Here is a 21,603-nt window from a genome sequence, read left to right as displayed (position 1 = left end):
TAAGGTGCAAATATTACTTGGTAATTGTCGTAAGCTTCAAAGGATAAAGCAAAAGCTTTTAGAAGGATTTAAATGCAAAATAATAATAATAATAATAATAATAATAATAATAATAATAATAATAATCAAAGAAAAATGAGGGTTGGAGGTGTTGAGGAAACTTGGAGTAGCAGTGTTACTAATGGACCAGAGCAAGGTTGGCCCTAATTTGATCGTTGACATTTTTTCCTCTTTTCCTGGGCAAACAAGAATTTTCATTTATCTAAGGTTCAATTAGTCAAAACCTTTCCGGTCCGGCATCATAAATTTTTCCTTAATGGCTGTATTGTAAAGGTCCGGCATCATACAAGGAATCATGGAGTGCACAAACTCCTAATTTCCATTGGAGGATGGTTAGTCCAATCTAATCGTGTTCACGGGCTGGGCTCATGCTTAACTTTTGCTAAAATTTGAATGGGCCTGGTCCGAAGCCTAAACCTGAAAGTATGAAGCTGAGCCTGAAGCCTGGTTCATGAACAGGTCTCGTATAGCATAAATAGTTTGAGGGTTGAAGCCAATTCAACTAGTTTGACAACATAAAACATGAGAGAAAGCAGAAACGAGAAACTGTATATGATTGAATGACAATTTTATTTATATTGAAATAGTGGGAGTAGGAGATAGATAAGAGAGAGAGAGAGAGAGTTTATGCATTGCCTTCTATTTTTCTTGAAGTCCACAGCAGATCATAGATCATCTGGGGGTGGGGCAAGCCCAATCCAGATTCTGCACAGGCTGGGCTTGAAATTTGTGGGCTTTGGATTGACTTCAGCCCAAAAAAATCAAGTTTAATTTCAGCCCACTTATGCTGATATTATGGATAACCCAAACCCCTCCCTATCTTGTCATAGACCAACCTGTGCATGCCAACACTTTATAGCATATACATGTATATACTTTGTACTTATACTTTTATGATCCATCTACACTTTGTGATATTTGGCCTCAGCTAGTAAATCTATATACACAATGTCTGCTAAATATTAAATGCATATCTAATGAAAAGTTTATGGATTTTCATTTTTTTTCTGAAGTGGTCCATACAAACCTTGTATAGGTTTCCTTTAGGCTGTGTATGGTTTGAAGGAAAATGTAGGGAAAGAAAATAAAGGTAAGAAAACCTTTACAAAGTTTGTATGAGTTTCTCTACCTTTTCCTTTCTTTCCCTACATTTTCCTTCAAACCAAACATAGCCTTATTTACCTTCCTTTCCCTACCTTTTCCTTCAAACCAAATACAGCCTTATGCTTTAGCCCTGAGTTGGCTTTAACCCGGTGTGGTCCAACAAATTTCACCCATGATTTTTAAGTGTTGGCTAAATTTCTGTTTCAGTCAAGGTCACTAACACGACAGACAGAATTGTTTTAGCCAAATTTTCAGAATTTCATCTGAAATTTCAATGTAAATAATGTAAATACAAGAAAAAACTATAAGAGTAGTCACTATAAAACTTCAAAAAAGAAATTAGAGGACTAATCCATTATGGGGACCAGCTCCATCACTCCCAACTGAATATTTGAGCCCCGCTTTTCGGTAAGTTACTTACTCGGATAAATACAGTTACCTAGGTAAATTTTATTTTACATGTAAATAAGATAATGACCATTTTAACTATAAAAATCCATTATTAAAAATGGCATTTTTGTCTCATTCAATTTTTGGCAACTTTCCCCCTATGTGGGAAAATTATTTAACAACCTAGGAGATGGGATAGGAAAACAAATTTTCCCTAGTCTCCACATAAATCTAAAAAAAACATGGGATTCTTGGTCAATGGGAATCAAAATCCCATTGGCCAACTTTTCCCCCTCTGGAAATCCGAAAAAAGAACTCCCCCTTAAGGGTATTTCCAAAACTTTGGGAAAGGGCCACCATAGTTATTTAATGTCCATAAAATTTTGTGAATTTTGATTCAAGTTAGGACTAACAACACAATATATGAAATATATTAAGCTGATTTATTTGCATTATGTGAGTAGTGTACTAGTGTAGGCAAAACACTGTGAAAGTGGTCCAAGTTCTGGACGTAAAGAGTAGGATGCTGGGGAGAATAAGGCGTCAAGGACAAGACTGGATTAGAAAAGTGGGAATGAAATTCTCAAAGAATGAAGGTTAGGACGATGCTAGGGTTAGAAAGCTCAACTAGTCAAACTGATAAAATAGTTGGAGCTACGACGATGCTAGGACAAGACTGGATTAGAAAAATGATCCGAATACTCTAAATGATTCGAATATTATCTGAACCATCCCCTTTCACATCATAAATCTTACTATTTATAGACAAAGTGAGGGCTTACTTCGTGCATGGGCAAGGATCAAGAATTTCATAACATTCCTTAGGCAGTTAGGGGCTCTAATCCATAGGTTGCTTCGATGAGGACACATGTTGGACTAGGATGTAGGGAACATATTCGCTCAAATTCCCACATTTGCAGGCTCCTACCATGTGAGACAAGATCAGCCATGCAAACAGCCTTTTCTGTTCTCCCTAGACCATAATTTGCTTTATTGTTTATGTCTTGTGTACCACGAAGAGTATTTGTGGTTCAGGTCTGAGTGTAAAGAATGTTTTCCTCAGGTAAGTGCTATTAACATACATTGCTATGATCCCAAAATGTAGAAACTTAGAGGATGCAACACATTTTAGACTGAACCATTTTACCGAAGGTAGTTAGCCAAAATAATACTACTTTTGTGCCAGGAAGAATGATCTTTGATAATGTTTTGGTCTCACATGAATTAATTCATTTCATGAAAACATCAAAATCAAAATCAAAACATAAGTTTATAAACTATATATGAACAAGGCATATATGATAGAGTAGAATGGATTTTCATTAAAAGTGTTAGACAGTCTTTGTATGCCCTTACCTTCAATCAAAATGATGTACCTTTGACGTTTATTGTAAATGAATAAAAGTGCATATTTGATTCATTTCTTGTGGTTTGTTTCTGTGTTATGCCCTTAAACTGGACATTTAATGAGACTCGTGTTAGTTTAGAATGTTCATATCCGATGGGTCGGTCTGGGAAGACCTATCCTGATAAGGCTGACACTGATGTGCCACCAAGTCGATTGGGGTGGCCTGTCTCAGCCACTAGGGTGAGACCCAAGGCACATGCAGTGTAGGATTAATTAAATCTTTGAACCGGAACAGATTTCCAGTATTGCCTTAGACCTTGGAGATTAATGGGCAAAATTAGAAAGTTACACCTGACCCCTAGACTCGATTATGATACTGCACTAGGTGTCGGATTGGGCCGTCTTTGATATGCCAATCAGTGAGATCCTTAGCGGGGGTCAAAACCTAGGTATGTTGGGACAGTCTGAGAATTCATCTAAGTGAGTGATCATAGTGACAGGATCAGCCCCTTTGTCGGACAAAGGTAATGATCGGGGATGCACTCTCTCTGATAGAAACCAAGACTGTCGGCAACCGATTTCAATCGTTGAGATTTGTTTTGCAAAATATATGAGATATAAAAGTATATATATATATATATATATATATATATATATATATATATATATATATATATATATATATATTATGGTTTCTAAAATGTTTGCATAAGGTTTTAATTCTCGAAATCCATATAAGCAGAGAGTGCAACATTGTTCCTTGCAACCGAGGGAGAAGTCCTCTATTGTCGGCCAATGTTTGATCATTATGGGCTGAGAGGTTAAGCCACTAAGGGTAATGCCTGATGGGTTATTCTTGCATCTACCCACAGTCCCTAGGTTTTTATAAGGTGGTTTGGCCCAGGGACCACTTAATGTAAGTGTTGGGCCCAATAGAAGCCCATGTGACGGGTTTCAGGGGTTGCACTATCCACAACAGTATATTAGGCTAGGCCTTGTAACAAAGGCTGGGCCGGACCCATGTGGCTGATGTGTAGATCAATGCTTGGGTCCCATGCCATACAAAGAAACTCAACTGGGCAGTAGTTGGGAAGCAGTTTTGAGCACATTGACTTATTGGACCTGAAACCCATTTCGAACTGGCCTGTTTTAATTAGTTAAATAGAAGGGGCGGATCTGGGATTAAATCAGCTGATAGGATAGAGTCTCATTCTATCCACTCAGAGAGACCATATATGAATTCAAATATGGAAACCTCTTGATAAGATCAGGAGAAGGCTAATCTAATCTGTAGATAAGATAAGGGTCTTATCCTTATCACTTAAAGAGAGTCTAAATTCAGATAATGATCTAAATTAGGAAACTCCTGATAGGATCAAGAGCTGATCTCTTTGAGCCTGTAAAAGCAGGAGGGGGCAAACCATCAAGATCATCCCAAAAATTCCAGAGATACCAAATCTCGAATTACATAGAGAATAATACATAGTGTGACTGTGCCTTCTCCCTGTGATTCCTTCCTGTCGCCACCATACTACCAGTTCATTCTCCAACATTGTAGGAGTGGTCAAGATTGGATCTTGATATCAGTCTTTGCTGAAAGGATGATAGGAAGTTGTGCTCACTACCTCCATTGGATTCTTGCTGAAGAATTCAGTTCGTGGGACAGACCCTACTGATTCTGCTCCTCCATCCACTATGTCATCTTCAGTGGGAGCAATCTTTGGTGATCTTCTTTAGGCGTGAACACCTCCATTGAGAGATATTTTTTTCTTTGTATCAGGTATATCCCTCTCCTACTGTTTCATTTCAAATCTGGTTCAGTTTATGGTTCAAGATTGATCCTTGAAAAATATGATTTTTCTAAAATAGGGAATGCGATTCCTAAAGGGAGAGAAATTTTTAAAATTCGCCCACCCTATTCCGCACCTTTTGGGCGTCCATGCGATGGATCTCACATCCCTTTAGTGGTATCAGAGCCATGGTTCAAGTCTTGAACCAAACAAACCAGATTTGAAACCTGCGCAAATACGCAGAATGTGTTCTACCCGATTTGCACAGTTTAAGGTTTTTTCTGGGAAATTTGTTCCCAGTTAATGGGCGAATGATCTGAAATTAATTTTATAAATCTGAAATTTATTTAGAATTGTTCTTTATTATTTTCTTGATTTATGGGCTATTCGTACAACTAGAGATCAAAATCTTGATTGGTGCAGTGAACCTGCGATTTGCAATTTCTATTCATTCATTCTGGTCTGTAAATATTTTTTTTTCTAGACTGAATGTATAGGATTCGATCTGATGTAATATTAATAGAAAAGTAGGATTTCTATTTATTTTATTTTGGATCGAAGATGGCGGCGCAGGAAGGAGATTTCGCAAATGGAGAAATTGCTATCTATGATTTGTAGTTTGAGAAACTGTAAACTGTGATCTAACCTCTGTTTTGCAGGATGGAATGTGCGAATAGACCTATCTGACTGATTCTTGCTTGATCTTTTTAATTTTAGATTAATTCTTGAATTAAATCTTTAATTAAAGATCAAACCCTAGACCCATTCGAACCAGATTGGTCCAAACTAGTTGGACCGAATCTAGGATTTGATCATAGTTGAATGTCAGCCCTATTTTTTCCACTAATGGGCCTAAGGATTGATAATTAATTAAGTTTTTAATTCGGCCCAACCTGTAAAGGCCCAATTTTAAGTTGTTAAAACTGCTAAAAGCCCACTTCGTGGATAAAGCTATATGGGTTGAACTGATCAACCCTAATTCAGCCCATATACCTAGATAATATTAACAGTTAATATTATGGATTAAAATGGGCTTTACATATATTTAATTGATTGGATCAATTTATCCTTGCATGTGATGTATGGATGTGTGATGTGCTTCGAGCATGGACCATAAAAATTTGGTACATGTAGTTTCGACAGTGGCTCTTGCCCACACTATGGCTAAATGCACATAATTGCCATGGTGTCCCTTTTGGTCATTGGATCACCTCCCTCAGTGGTGGGCCCCACACCTCCTGGAGAAGATACTTGTGGAACCCTAGCCGATTTGGGCCCACCGAAATCTGGCTTTATGAAAGTCCGTGGGAGCCACTTTGGTTTGACCTAGATCAACTAGGGTGTAATTATTGTTCCCTCTAGCTAATATGAGTGCATCTGATAGGGAGATTCATATGATGAACTCTCTAAATGCCTTCCATCATTAGAATGAGGATGGGTCCTTCAGTAATGAGGAAACACACTAGAAAATGGGTTATAAATTTGCTATTGGGTTTGTCTGAGTGTTTCATAAGATGATAGGGGCGTCATAGACCGATGTGGGAGGGGCTTCACTAGAAAATGGGAACTCTCTCATGGTACCTTGGCATTCACGAATATGATGGGTAAACACTCACTGGACAGAAAGGTTTACCTGAAAATGGCTCTAAACCTTGTCTAACAGAGGCCAAAGGGAAAACTCATATGATGAGTGGATATGATCCTTCATAGAAAGGTGGTGGGGTTATGCAGCTGAAACAATTGGCTCCATGCACCCTAAGTGATTTCCTACATTTCCAGAGACAACCTGTAGTCACCGTCATTGAAAAATGAGGGAAATCTCAGAGATGAATAAATGGAAATGGATCGTAAATTAAAATCCATATCTATGAAAAGAACATGAATCAAATTAGGTTGTGGACTGATGTTTGCTCTTTTATCAGAAAATGGCAAATGGATCTTTTGCAAAGCTTCTTGATGACAACAAGCTTAAGGGCCCAAACTATGCCGACTGATACAGGAAACTTATGTTGGTCTTAACCTCTGAAAAGTTGGATAAGGTAGCCAAGATTCCTGCCCTGGATCGTCCGGGAGATAGGGCTTCTGAGGCCTATAGACGAGAATACCAAGAATGGAAGGAGAAAAACTCCCTTGCCCGCTGCTATATCATTGCCTCTTTGGACAATCCAATTCAGAGGCAGTTCGATCATATTGAACTTGCCAAGGACGTATTGGATAGTCTTAAGACAATGTACGAAGAGTAGAATCGTTCTACTCGGCAGAAGGTCTTGAAACAGTTCATGACCGCGCAGATGTCCAAGAACCAACAAGTTCACGACCATTGTCTCCGGATGATGGGTTATATCAACGAACTGGAGGCTCTTGGATCCGGGCTGGATCTGGTAACACAGATCGATGCTATTCTCAACTCTTTGCCTTCGTCCTTTAATCCATTCATTATGAACTACAACATGAACAAGCTAAATGTCAGTTTGTAGGAACTCAGCAATATGTTGCAGAGGACCGCAGAATTGATTAAAAAGGATGAGCCTATTGCCATGCTTGTTGAAACTGGCAAATCGAGCAAGAAAATGAAGGCAAAGAGAAAGCCCCAAAAGAAGGCTGTCAAATCCAAGAAGTAGAAGAAAGACAAAGCATCGGATGCCTGTCACTTCTGCAAGAAGACCGGCCACTGGAAAGGGAACTGTCCTGCCTACCTGGAATCCAAGAAAGGTAATTTCGAATCTTGTGTTATAGAAACCAATTTATTGGTAGCTTCTGCGTCCTGGTGTATTGACTCCGGGGTTTCAATTCATGCGTGTAACTCATTGCAGGGATTCAAAGTAAGCAGAAGGCTAAGTGAGGGAGAAGTTACGCTCTACTTGGGGACTTCCGCAAGTGTTGCAGCCGCGACAATAGGAACCATGGAGTTAATTTTTAGAGAATGAACAATTTTACTCAAAGATTGCCTTTTTGTATAAAATTTAAGAATAAATTTGATTTCTATTTCAAAACTATGTGCAAACGATTATTTTGTCTTCATTAATAATACAATTACTATTAAAAAAACAACAGATTCATCACATACGGAGAACTGGAGAACAGTCTCTATGTTCTACATCCTTCTCTAGAAACTAACATAATCGAAACTACGTCGGCTGAAATCCCCAAGAAAAGAGCCCGTGATACAATTAATCCCACGTGTCTGTGGCATTACCAACTCGGCCACATCGGTGTTGACCGAATCACAAGGTTGGTAAAGGATGGTTCTTTGGATTTTCTAACTGTAGAAGATCTTTCCACCTGTGAGCCTTGCCTACAAGGCAAGATGACGAAATGGCCACTTAACGGTAAGCCTAAAAGATGTATAGGCACACTTGACCTAATACATACTGATGTATGTGGTCCCCTGAGTGTTAGGTCATGAAATCAACACGTGTATTTCATCACCTTCACATATGATTTCTCACAATATGGTTATGTGTACCTAATGAGACATAAGTCTGAATCCTTTTAGAAGTTCAAAGAGTTCAAATAAGAGGTTGAGAAACAGTTAGGGAGAGAAATTAAAGCCCTTCGATCAGATCGAGGTGGCGAGTATCTTTTTGACGAATTCAATGACTACTTAAAGGACAGTGGGATAGTATCACAGTTGGCTCCTCCTGCTATACCACAACTTAACGGTGTTTTAGAGAGGAGGAATAGGACCTTATTGGATATGGTTCAATCACTTCTCATACACTCAGAGTTACCCACATCCTTTTCGGGTTACGCATTAGAAACTACGATTTACGTGTTGAATCGGGTTTCAACCAAATCGGTTCCGAACACTCCATATGAACTTTGGACCAGAAAAAAACCAAGTGTTAGACATTTGAAGATTTGGGGTTGTCCCGCACAGGTTAAAAGAATGAGTGCAGACAAGTTGGAATCCAAGACCAACCGTTGCCTATTTGTAGGCTACCCAAAGGCTCTGTGTGTTACCTATTCTATGACCCAAGTGAGCAGAAAGTGTTCTGCAATCGGAATGCACAATTCTTGGAAACCAATTACATCTTGGACACCCATCGTCAGGAAGTAGTTCTTGATGAGGAGAGCTCAGGAGCAGTGGGAGATGTCCCACAAGTTTCAGGTATTGACCAACCTAGAAGATCCACTCGGGTATCCAGGCCACCAGTACGTTATGGTTATGACCAGGATAGTTTCCTGGTGTAAACCTTAACTAGTGAAGAGGATCCTGTGACTTACGCGGAAGCTATGTTGGACATAGATTCCCAGAAGTTGGTGGAGGCCATGAGAGCTTAGATGGACTCAATGGAGACCAACGGAATCTGGACTCCAATAGATCCGCCCTCCGAGGTAAAAGTAATTGGTTGCAAATGGATCTACAAGAGGAAGAAGGGCCCCGATGGTCGAGTTGAGACCTTCAAAGCTCGTCTAGTGGCAAAAGGGTACACTCAGAAAGAGGGCATCGACTATGAGAAAACCTTTTCGCCTGTGGCCATGCTTAAATCCATTAGGATCATGCCAACTATAACAGTATACCATGACTATGAGATTTCGCAAATGGATGTCAAAATTGCATTCCTGAATGGAGATCTTACTAAAGATATCTATATGCAACAGCCACAAGGCTTCATTGCTGTTGGTCAGGAACACATGGTATGTAAATTTAACAGATCCATTTATGGACTTAAACAAGATTCTAGAAGTTGGAATATCCGTTTTGATTCTGCTGTCAAATCATTTGACTTCAAGCAGAATCCGAATGAGCCTTGTGTTTATAGGAAGTCCAGTAAGGATACAATTACTTTTTTGGTTCTGTATGTAGATGAATGACTTAATTGATCCTCAGAATAACAATTAGAATGTTAAAAAATTGCAAAGTTTATTTAACCAAGACATGGTAAATCACATAACCAACATAGTTTTGCCTAGATTTGGAGGGGAAAATAAGTTGATTTGGACCCTGGACAGCAAAGGGAAATTCTCAGTGAAGTCTGCATACTACTTAACTATAACTCTTGCAGGAAAACCATCTAAGCAATGCAAGTCAAGATGAGCTGGACCCTAAGTCATGGAAGAAGATTTGGGATTCAAAGGTCCCCCCAAAGATTAAACACTTCATTGGGAAGTGTTGCCACAATAATATTATAGTGAGCCAAATTCGAGCAAAAAGAAACATAAAAGGGGATTCTTTATGCCTGAGGAAGAAAGTATTTTGCATGCTCTCTTTGTTTGTGACCATGCAAGATTGTGGAAGTGGTGGATAAATAAAAAATGTCAAGATGATTTATATCAAAACCATATCATAGATGTTTCTACTATCATTATATGGAATATTTGGATTGCAAGAAACAAGTCGGTTTATGAATCTACTCAGCCTAATCCTTATTTAACTATTTTCCTTGCAAACAAGATGATGAAGGAAATGTGGACAACAGATTCTTTATAGGCTAAATTTGTTGGCTCTGCAGATACTGAAAAGGAAAATATTGGGTCGGATTGGTGCTTAGCAAGAACTGGTGGAAATTTTTGCAGAAATGGTTCAGGGGGTTATGGTTTTTGGATTTTAAGCGAGTCCGAGTCCTTTTTGTTAGCTGGTTGTGGTGTTTGTAATTCAGTGTCAGCTGAATTTTCAGAAATCTCTATTATTGTGGAATGCTTTTTGGTTGCAAAAACTCTAGGTGTTACTAGGTTAAGTATAAAGTGTGATTCTGCAGCTCTAACATGTTAAGCCAGAAATCTTTTGAGTGTGACCCTCAATTGTGGCCTCTGTTACAAGATTTGTATGCTATAGAAAATGTTTAATTGGCTTTCAGGTTTATTAACAGATCAGGGAATACTGTTGCTCATGAGTTGGCGAAGAAAGGCAGGCAAGGCTGGAAGCACAGGTGGACTAGTCCTCCGGGATGGTTAGTCACTCAGATGAAAGACGATTCTGAATTTTCAAATGTGGCTTTGTGGAAGCCACCCTAGTGTTTGTTTCTCCTTAGGTTGATTCGTCTTTGTGTGTGTTGTGTTTTTTTTTTGTTAATAGTTTGTTTGTTCTATTTTTGTCTTCTAATCTTCCTGATGGAAGTATAAATATAATAAAAATATTTTAAATTTTTGTAGAAACTTTCATCTAAAATACCACATTTTCTCAAAGAATTCATTATGTATGTTCTAAAGTTTCCAAAAATTTAAAACTTTTTCTACCAATGCTCAACTTGAATACAACATGGATATAGCTATAGGGCTGATATTGATTAGTGATTTAGTGGTGATAGAGGAAATTTTTTCTTTTTTTTTTTTTTTGATAGGGGAGAAAATCTCGGGCTTAGAGAACACATGTTCCAGTTTGAGAGCAGTCACTTTGTGCAAAATAAATAAAAAAATAAATAATTGAAATCTCCTCCCAATAAAAACTGTCCTAACACAGTTCTAACATGATGCATTTCATCATAGGACTGGGAACCCATGCATAAGATGTGTGCACATTGATCATTCTGGAATGTGCTGGGATGGCTTTTATTTCTTTGGGAGGAGATATGGACGAAAAAAAAAAAAAACATGCCAAAAGGTTAGGACCGTATCTAATCTACCTCTCCCAACACCCTCACATAGTTGGGCTGACCAACATTGGGCAATGTGGCCTTATTAAAAGCAAAAATTAAGGTGGTTTCTCCTTGCCGATTATCCAAAAATCAGGAATTGGTGATTTTTCAAAAATCACCAAAAAAATTATTGTTTGGTATCATTTATGCCATTTTAGCAGGTTGTTTGGTACTGATTCTCAAGGGTGATTATTTTTTCATTGAAATCATCCTTTTCTTGGAGAGATGTGGGATGCCATGTCATCCTCCAAAAATTGGAATCACCTAAAAATTGAGGTATCACTGAAAATGGTGATCCCTCAAGATGGGTCCAATTTCAAGAATTGTTTTTCTGCCAATTTCCCAAAATTTGCGAAATCTGACAAATCAAACAGATTGAAAATCACTGACTCTTCTTTATCCCATGTGGCTTTAACGTGGTGCCGATTTAAAAAAAAAATCGATATCGATGCCAAACATCACCTAAAATTAAGGATAATTGGAATTAAATCCCTTTAGGTATAAAGAAATTTTGAAATATCACCACCCCTCAATCCAATCAAGTAGATTGGAAAAATATTTCATCCAATTGAAATTGGTCCTCCTTCATTGGAAACAACATGCAACAAGAACAATAAAATGTGTTTGTTATGAAATAGTAGATTTTGGAATGAAAAAAAAAAAACTACTTAGGATTGTCATGTGGTAATTGCAATATTTTTTAATAAAAAGTATAGCATTTTGATAGAGAATAAAAACCTACATAGGGACCACACTAAAAAGCTTATGCTTCTAGGTTTAATGGTTTAATGCTTTTAGGTTTTGTTAAAAAACAAAACCTATTTAAGAACCTCACCGTTAGCTTTAAGTTTTTAGAAAATGAGTATATGAGATGTGCACATTTTCACCATGAAGCTGAGACCCACCATGAATGAGATGTGAGAAAACAGTCATGTTTGAAGTTTTTTTAGGAGATCCGAACTCTATGCCAAGGTGGTATAAATGGATTGTTTAAAAAGCAGGGCTGGACGTGAAGCCAATGTAAGTAACAGACTACCAAGATGATATTTGTTTATAAAAAAACTGCCATGATAATATTTGATTCGAAATTTTGAATTGCCAATTTAATGAACCAAATTTAAAATTGGATTCCATCCCATCCATTAAAAACTCTAAGCCTTGTAATTAGGGGTGAGCATGGGTTGGTTTGGTGTTCTATAATAGAACCTGGAACCTATACCCTATAGGGGTTGGTCTCCAAGTTTTTGGAATTAAAACCTATCTAGTGAAAGTCGTTTTTGGTCTTGACGGTTTTAGTGTCGGTTAATTCTAGGATGTATTCATGGAATTTGCTTTTTCTTTATTCTGCTTCTTTAAAAAATGAAACATGTTTTTTAAAAACTTGATTTCCAATAAATATAATATATAGTTTAAAACTTATATTATCTTTATGATTAAACTGAATAATTTAATATATAAATTATAATAATATATTAATATATAATTCGAAACTTATTATAATTTAAATTTTGTAAATATTATTATTTACATTACTTATTATAGATATTCAAATTGAATAATTCAATGGTCAAGTTAGACTATATACTTTCTAACGATGATTGCTTTAATTTCAAATTTGCACATTTTCTAAAGTATTTTAAAGTTTATTTGATGACAAATTTGATTTCAAGGCTGATTCCAACAAGACCAACCAAAGCAATGTGGTTTGGGTAGAATAAACCCCCAAACCCCGAATATAGGGGTAATTCCAATACTTAAGAACCAGATCTACCCTATAAGAGGTTAATAGATTCGATTCAAGACTGATTCAGGTCAGTTACATTCGGTGGTTGCAACTTGCGGGAAAAACCTACCCATTTCCCCACCCCTACCTGGAACGTTTCAACGAGTTAACTCGTGCGAGTCAAACGCTCACAGTCACAGCATGCGAAATTGCGAATCTATCACAATCCTACTACGGTGCAGCGTTACCAACCTCTTTTAATCCTCTCTAGTCTCTCCCTCCGTTCCTCCGTCCCTCTCTCCCTCTCCTTCTCTCTCTCTCTCTCTCTCTCTCTCTCTCTCTCTCTCTCTCCATTTCCACTGCACCACTCTCCTGATGTCACTCTCCAATTTCGCCAATGGCATTCATTGTCTCCCCACCTCATCTTCGTCTCCTGCTTCACTTCGGGGTTCCTCCTTCTCTCCGCCCTCAATAGTAGCCTACTCAACCAGGTGCTTTTCTCGTCTAATACGCTTCTTGTGTTACTTCTCCGCCATTTCCCCTCCCTGAATTCAACTCTAAATTTTCTGTTTCCCTTTTCTCTCTCTCTGAAAATTATTGCAGACGGAACATGTCATCGTCGTCGATTCGGGCTTCAACTGAAATGCCGCCTTCCCTTCCACCTCTTTCGGAGAATCGCGTCGTGGTAACGCCTTCTTTCGAACACTCTGCATTATCTGCGTATTATAGTCTTGTGTTATTCCGTTTTACTGAACTACGGTGTATCTTAGCAGCTAGGATGCAGTGCTGTTTCTGTGGATTTCTTGGCGACTGTCGCTTCTTATCCCAATCCGGATGACAAGATCAGGAGTACAGCTCGAAGGTAAGAAATAGATGTGGATGTTCTAATGTACGCCACTTGGTCTTGCGCACACCTCAATTTAGAACTTAGAACCGAGTTGATTACCGATCCGTGTGACTCGGAACTGAGTTAGTGAGTCAGAAAGCCAGTCTGTTGGTCAAAAGAGTTAAAATAGATCAATGCAATGTGAATTCACTGTGAATTGTCAGTATTCAGTACGTTAGCTGTTAGCAGAGAGATCCCCAGTTAGCGTGGGGCAGAGTACAGAGCATCCGATTGATCATGGAACCCGCAGCTGACTCGTCTACGACGAAAGAGGAACAGCGATCTCCGGGTCGTCTCTCTTCTCCAATCTCTCCTCTCTTGTCGTTGGATGAGTCAAGCTCGGAGCTTACGAAGTCAATGTCTGTAATCCCCAACCCCTCGCGCTTAGAACATCCGTTTGATCTCCGTTCTCTCCCATCCTTCTCTCACGCTTCTTCGCAGTCGAGCTTCCCCTCCGCCTGCTCAACCAGGTATTCTTCTCTAACGTGCAGAACGCTTATGATTGCATTTCTAGCCATCTCACCACCTTTGGACGTTGTTTCAGGACGAGAACGTCGTCTCCAAAGTCTCGGGCTTCAGCTGTGGTCTCGCCTTCACTTCCTCCTCTCCCGGAGAGTCGCATTATAGTATGTTTTCTCAACCTTAACCCCATTTGCCTCTCTTAACTTGCGGAATGCCACCGTATACCAATAGAATGCAGTTCCAGAGACGCGTCTTAGCAAACGGTCCTCTTCTTGGCAGTTGGGTCTCGGTGGCGCTGGTCTGGATTTCTTGGTGACAGTTGCTGCTTATCCTAAGCCTGACGAAAAGATTCGGAGTACAAGCTCCAAGGTAAAAGATTATAAACGCATGTATCCGAAAGTACGCTGTGTTAACCATTGGTTTGCCCAACCAAACCCTCCTGTTAGCTAAAATTATGGTCATGTTGTGTTCTCAGAGGTCAGAAATTGCCTCAAATTTCTGAAACAGCAATCATTGTGGAAAATTAACTCGAGCTTATTCAGGATAATATAGTTGTTATTTCTATATGGAGATGGTTATCATTTGTTACCGTCAAATTGCGTGCTTGGTTCAGTACCTATTCCTTTTGTGTGAGTTACTGTGTCACGAAATAACTTTAGTTAGACTCAACTGAATCATTGGATCTCTCCTTCAAGGTCTAAGGTTGGCATGCTCCTCCAATTGCCTCAACCTGATTGTGGAAGGAGACTGTCAGGTCGTGTCGTCTTGGCTCACATCAATTGCTATTGGCCCTTGGGGAGATCTTAAATGCTTAATTAGGGAGGCAAAGGCATTGGCTATTTGGGATACCGTATGAACGGCTAGTTCAATTGGATCCCTAGATATGCCAATGGCTTTTCTGATTCCTTGGCAAAGGCAGGAGTATAAGAACAAAATGGTTTGGGGGGCTCTAGGCCTGGGGTTTGATTTGTATAAAAGGTGGAAAGTTAGTATATAACAGACCTTTTCAGCTTTGTTGTTTCTTTATACTGATTCTCATGTCCTTATCCATGAGTATTGAGGGTTTTACATCAATAAAGAATCAGTTATACTGATAAAAATTCTGAACCACAGGAACTGTTGACTTTTGTAATTCTAGTAGAGAGGTCGAGTTGTTGTACTTATAAGTTGACTTGCCTACTTATGTTACTCTTATAATTGTTATCAGCAGTCCAGATTAATTTCAACAAATTTTTAATTTTATTGTTCAATATTAGGAACAACCCTGTACTGTAATTATGATATTTACTGATGAACAATGTGAACACAATCTCAGGTGAGCCTGCTTCTTGCAAGCTTAGTAACTGAAAGATGCAAATCGGTTTTGAAACCCAATACCAGTGAACTAACAACGCAGGTTATTACCAATTAATGAAAGTAGGCATTTGCAAATACACTTTTCTTTTGGTGGGTGAGCATGGAAAGTTACGATATTTTATACCTAAAATCTGTGTCATTGTCATCCAAAAGCTTGGGGGTGGTCTTTAGGGAAATAGTAGGAAAGGAAAGGAAAGGAAACTATTAATCACCATGCCATTTACATTTTTTTGTTGCGACCAGGTAAGCTTGCTTCAAATGAGATGAGTGATCCAAAAATAAACACTCCTATTTTTCTTTTGTTTTTGTTCTTTTTATTGATTATGCAAAGGAGGTGAACAACTCCGCCAGTGTGAGAATGTCTTACACTGTTGGTCCCAATCCTGGATAAAGGAGGAGGGTTGTGTCTGGTTGGCAGCTGATACAAATTTTTGCCAAAGTTCATGGTCATGGGTCTTTCCGAAGCAGACTTCATATAGTTGGGACAAGGCTTAGGTGATGATGATGATGCAAAGGAGGTGAACACAAGGGGGATCAAGGTGTTTTCTTCTGTGTTTTTTGGCAGGGGTTGGAAGGGTGCTGGATCTGCAATTTCCTGTTTTTCTTTTCTCGTGTTTGGTCGGAGGGGTATTTGTGATATTTGTTGTGGCTTTTGCAGTTGTATCTGGGTTTGGATTTCTTAGGGTGTATTGGTTTGTTGTTGGTCTGATTTTCTGTTTAAGGGGTTAATTTTGTTTTGGGTGGGTTTGTTCTTGCTGGGTGATTTCTTATCACCCTATTGTATCCTCTCTTTTTCATTAATAAAGTTTCATTTTTTATTTATCTTCAAAAAAAATATGCATTTAGAGTCCATATTCCATAATCTCATCTTGATGCTTTCTTTTCAGGTTCAAGGAGGTGGTAATGCTGGGAATGCTTTAACTTGTGCATCTCGTTTGGGTCTGAATCCAAGGCTGATTTCTAAGGTCATTTGTTTAATTTTCTTTGCCTTTTCTTGACCAGTATGTTCACTTTCTGGACTGGTTGAAATTCAATCTTGATATAGTAAAAAATTACAACTTGTTATTCTTGTTATGTCAAATGCTTTTTCATGATTACCTTGTGTATTTTCAGCATCTGCAGCTTGAGATACCCTTATGCCTAGAATATATTGTATATAATGAACAAACATTTCAGTTATGGATTTCTTTGTCCAATGGATTTATGGGGAAAATTAACACTTTAATGCTTGACACAAGTGCTTTAGTGCTCCTACTTTTACAACCAGGATAGGGTTGATCTAGGACTCTTGTGCTACTCTTCTAGCATTGTCAAAGCTTGCTACAAGTCTACAATTTTTATACTAGTCACATCACTAAGGCAGTTTGGGACTGGATGTTACCTACATAACTGGTTTTGAGTTTATCCAAGCTCCTTTTCTTGAATTGTTTGCAATTGAGGGCATTTCTTTTTTCCTTATTGTTTCTTTCATTAACGTTCTTTTTGTCATAAAAAACTTACATCTGCTCTATTTTTTTGTCACCACCAGGTTGCCAATGATGCTCAAGGGAAAGGTATATTGGATGAGCTAGAAGGTGATGGTGTAGATACTTCTTATATTGTGGTGAGTTTGATGCCCTCATACATCCTTATTATTTAACTGTTTTTTTGATAGTAAAATAAAAATTTAAGAGAAGGTGACAAGAAATCACCTATAGAAAGAAAAATTCCCGTTACACCAAATAACTAACATACCCATCCCAAAAATCAACAGGAAAAAACAAGTTTTCTGGTTTATTAGTCATAAAGGGTGGGTGAGGCTTCGAGCCACGAGGCCCAGGGGAACGAGTCTTAGCCCTGCACGGCAGGAAGAAGCGAGGTAGAGATAGGTGAGACTAGAAAGCTCACATCCCTTGAAGCTGCATGATCATGGGAATCAGCAAAAGTAAAACCTTACTGTAGAGAACATTGATGTGGGCCCCACAGCTGTGGTCCCACTCTATCCTTAGGGTAGAATGTATCTAGTCACAACCGTGGTCAATTTGTTATTCTGTTATTCCTAGTTTCAGTTTTATATTGTTTGTTATGTGTTAGCAGTTATGATGTAAACATCAAGGGCAAATATGTCCTTTCATGTAACTAGCATAACATATATATATTAAATTAAAGTGGCGGTGACAGAATATTGACATTCTGTTCTTCTCCTCAAAATCTGTGTTCTACTGCTCTTTCACCACTCTTTCTTCTACTTCTTCACTTTCTCTTCTCATCGAACCTAAAATTTCTTAGTGGTCAAGACTGATAGCAGTCTTGAACACCTACATGGTATCAGAGCCAAGTTAGGGTTTCTCATGTGAGCCTAATACCAGCCGACCACATGAGAATCTCCTAGGACTGGAAGCTGAAAAGGAGGAGTTCGCAGACTGATTCTTGGAGATTGCTAGAGGTGCTAGCAGCTATTGGAAACTTGCTAGGGTTGCAGAGTGTTGGTGGTTAGGAAGGATCAGAGAAGACTAGGGTTCGGGTAACCCTAGAAGGCAGCGAACAATTTTTCCTTGTAAGTTGTTTACTTTCTAAGAGAAGTTCTATCAGAGAAGATAGGTTGGACCTATCTGGAGGGGAAGGCCGAACCATTCTAGTTCTTTCTCTCTTTGATTCACTAGGGTTTTACAGCAAACCCTGGACCGAACTGTCTCAACTGTGTTTCTATCTACTCTAGGGTTTGAAAGTGATCTGTGGCAAGCCCTAGTGTTTGACTGAACCCTGTGATCTACCTAGAGCTACTCTTAAGTTTATTGGTGAAGGGATAGGATATCCATCACATGGACGCCCAAAGATTGCGGAATAAGAGGGCGAATTTCAAAAATTTTTCTCTCCCTTCAATTGGGAATTGAATTCCCTATTTAGAAAATCTTATTTTCAAGGATCATTCTTGAACCATAAACTGAACCAGATCTGAACCAAAAGGAGTAGGGAGGGATTATACCTGATACGGAGAAACAGTATCTCCCAATGGAGGTGTTCACGCCCAAGGAAGGATCCAAAATCTACTCCCACTGAAGATGACGCAATGCAGGGTAGAGCAGAATCAACAGTGTTCTTCCAAAGAACTTGACCCTTCGCAAGAATCAACTGGATGGCACGTGAGCACAACTTCCTATCAATTCTTTCTCAAAGAACTGATGTCAAGATCGAATCTTGACTTCTCCCACAACTGGAGGTCGAACTAGCAAACAGGGCGGCAAGAAAAGAATTCTGCTAAGATGCTTAATTCTTCCTTTTTGATTTCAACAATGAAGAGTAACTGAATGTGATGTCTTCTAAAGGCTGCCGGCCCATCCTGCTTTTGTTAACCTAAAAGATCAGCTCCTAATCCAATTAGGAGTTGCTTATCCAAATCATATTTGGATCAGCCTTCTCTTCTAATGATAAGGATAAACCCTTATCTTATCTGCAGATTAGATTAGCTTTATCCTAATCTTATTAGGAGGTTTCTAGATCTGAATCACATTCAGATCTGGACTCTCTGAGTGGATAGGATTAAGACCCTATCCTAACTGCTAATCCATCTCAGAATTCGCCCCTTTAATTAACTAAATTAATAGCCCAGTTCGAAATGGGCTTTAGGCCCATTAAGCTTATGTGCTCACTTAACCTTCCTAAGTGCTGCCCAGTTGGGCTTCCTTGTATGGCGTGGGACCCAAGCATTGATCTACACATCAGCCACATGGGTTCGGCCTAGCCTTTGTTACAAGACCTGGTCGAATACACTGTTAAAGACAGTGCACCCCCTGAAACCCATCAAATGGGCTCTATGGGCCCAACACTTATCCTAAGTGGTCCCTGGGCCAAGCCACCTTGTAACACCCAGGGACTGTGGGCAGATGCAAGATTAGCCCATCAGGTATTATCCTCAATGGTCTTACACTTAACCTCTCAGCCCATAATGATCATACACTTTCCGACAAGAGAGGACCTCTCCCTCAGCTGCAAGGAACAGTGTTGCACTCTCTGCTTATATGGATCCCGGGAATTAAAACCTTCTTGCAAACATTTTAGAAACCATAATATATATACTTTTATATCTCATATAAAATATATTTTGCAAAACAAATCTCAACGGTTGAAATCGGCTGCCGGCAGTCTTGGTTTCCATCAGTGAGAGTGCATCCCCAATCATTACCTTTGTGCGGCAAAGGGGCTGATCCTGTCACTATGATCACCCACTCAGATGAATTCTCAGACTGTCCCAACATACCCAGGTTTTGACCCCCGCTAAGGATCTCACTGATTGGTACATCAAAGACAGCCCAATCCGACACCTAGTGCAGTATCATAATCGAGTCTAGGGATCGGGTGTAACTTTCCAGTTTTGCCCATCAATCTCCAAGGTCCAGGGCAATACTGGAAATCTGGTCCAGTTCAAAGTTTCAATTAATCCTACACTGTATGTGCCTAGGGTCTCACCCTGGTAGCTGAGACAGGCCACCCCAACCGACTTGGTGGCACCACAGTGTCAGCCTTGTCAGGATAGGTCTCCCCAGACCGACCCACTGGCTGTGAACATTCTAAACTAACACGAGTCTCATTAAGTGTCTAGTTTAAGTGTATCACACAGAAACATACCAAGGGAACATGAATCAAATATGCACTTTATTAATTTACAATAAACTCATAAAGTACATCATCTTGATTGAAGCTAAGGGCATACAAAACTGTCTAACAATTGGTAGGTCCGATCAGATTCTAGGGTTTCTTATTAACTCTACTACAAGCCTATCTATACAGTTCTGTTTGGATTGTGCAACTGAATTGCTTACTGCAAGGACTGATTAAAACCCTAACTTTCCCAAGCATATCAGATTTTTTTAAGCTGTTCTCAGAGTCCTACGGGGTTAGAGATCTATAGGACAGCTACTGCTGTGTTGGCTAGTTTGTTTCAGATTAGAATTATCTCAGTTTTGTGCACATACACTGAGAATACAGATCAGGCCTATACTGTTTTGATTGTGATTGGTAGTTCAAGTGTTGTTTTTTAGACTTGACAGAAATGGAGTCTAAAAATCAGGTAGAAGGCAGGCTTGGGAACATCAGTTATGGTAGTATTTCTGAGATGGGTGGTCAGATTACGATCGTAAGGTTTGATGGATCAAATTATTTGGAATGGGCCCAATCAGCCATGATGGCTATTGGTGGAAGAGGTAAATTAGGGTACCTCTTGGGAGATATGAAAGAACCTCCCAAGGGAGACTTGACATATACCAAGTGGATGTAAGAAAACTACTTGGTTATGACATGGCTGTGTAATTCTATGCAGCCTCATATTAGCCAAAATTATTTGTGGGCAAAGACAGCTAAGGAGATATAGGATGTTATGAAAGAAACTTACTCCCAACCCCTTAATATTGCCAGAGCATATGAATTGAAATGTGAAGTAAATGCCCTTAAACAAGGAGAGAAACCGGTGTCGGTCTACTTCTCTACCTTGAAGTCCCCGTGGCATGAGATTGATCACTTAGAGACTCTTGAGTGGGAGAGTCCCAAAGATGCTCAGACCCATAGAAAGCACATCGAGACAAACAGAGTGTTTGAGTTTCTGGCAGGACTGAACTCAGAATATGATATTTTGAGGCAACAAATTTTGACTAGAGATAGTGTGACTCTCTCTCAGGCTTACTCATTTGAACACAGTGAAGAGACCAGAAGGAAGGTCATGATGCAACCTCACCCACCCACACCAGCCTTTGTAGCGGTTACACCCAGATCTGGGGGTGATTTAGAGGACAGGAGGAAGGAAGACAAGAAGGATGTAGTATGTGAATATTGTAAGAAGCCCAAACATACAAAAGAGACATGTTAGAAACTGCATCCTCACTTTGTTCCTGCAAAGTTGAGAAAGAAGAAGGGAACTGCTCATGTAGCCATGA

At 39.2% G+C, this 21,603-nt stretch overlaps 1 protein-coding gene across 4 annotated transcripts in view; it reads left to right on the top strand.

Moving 5' to 3' along the window:
- Positions 1-12,947: 12,947 nt before the first annotated feature.
- Positions 12,948-21,603, top strand: part of LOC148878609 (uncharacterized) — a 48,040-nt gene continuing 39,384 nt past the window's right edge. The window contains exons 1-7 of one of the 4 annotated variants that reach the window (XM_088957195.1): positions 12,948-13,484; positions 13,597-13,678; positions 13,767-13,855; positions 14,424-14,505; positions 14,621-14,710; positions 16,585-16,662; positions 17,226-17,300. In XM_088957195.1, the coding sequence (XP_088813321.1) occupies positions 13,369-13,484; positions 13,597-13,678; positions 13,767-13,855; positions 14,424-14,505; positions 14,621-14,710; positions 16,585-16,662; positions 17,226-17,300 (612 nt within the window). In that variant the 5' untranslated portion in view covers positions 12,948-13,368. Of the gene's footprint in view, positions 13,485-13,596; positions 13,679-13,766; positions 14,350-14,423; positions 14,506-14,620; positions 14,711-16,584; positions 16,663-17,225; positions 17,301-21,603 lie in introns of those variants that run through there. The other 3 variants (XM_088957200.1, XM_088957216.1, XM_088957208.1) reach the window with 3 other exon arrangements.

This window comes from Nelumbo lutea, chromosome 1 (genome assembly GCF_056320005.1).
Source record: "Nelumbo lutea isolate HS-2025 chromosome 1, American lotus-T2T, whole genome shotgun sequence".
Taxonomy (NCBI): Eukaryota; Viridiplantae; Streptophyta; class Magnoliopsida; order Proteales; family Nelumbonaceae; genus Nelumbo; species Nelumbo lutea.
The sequence above is the reverse complement of the archived record's forward strand: the minus strand, read 5'-3'. Positions and strand labels throughout refer to the sequence as shown.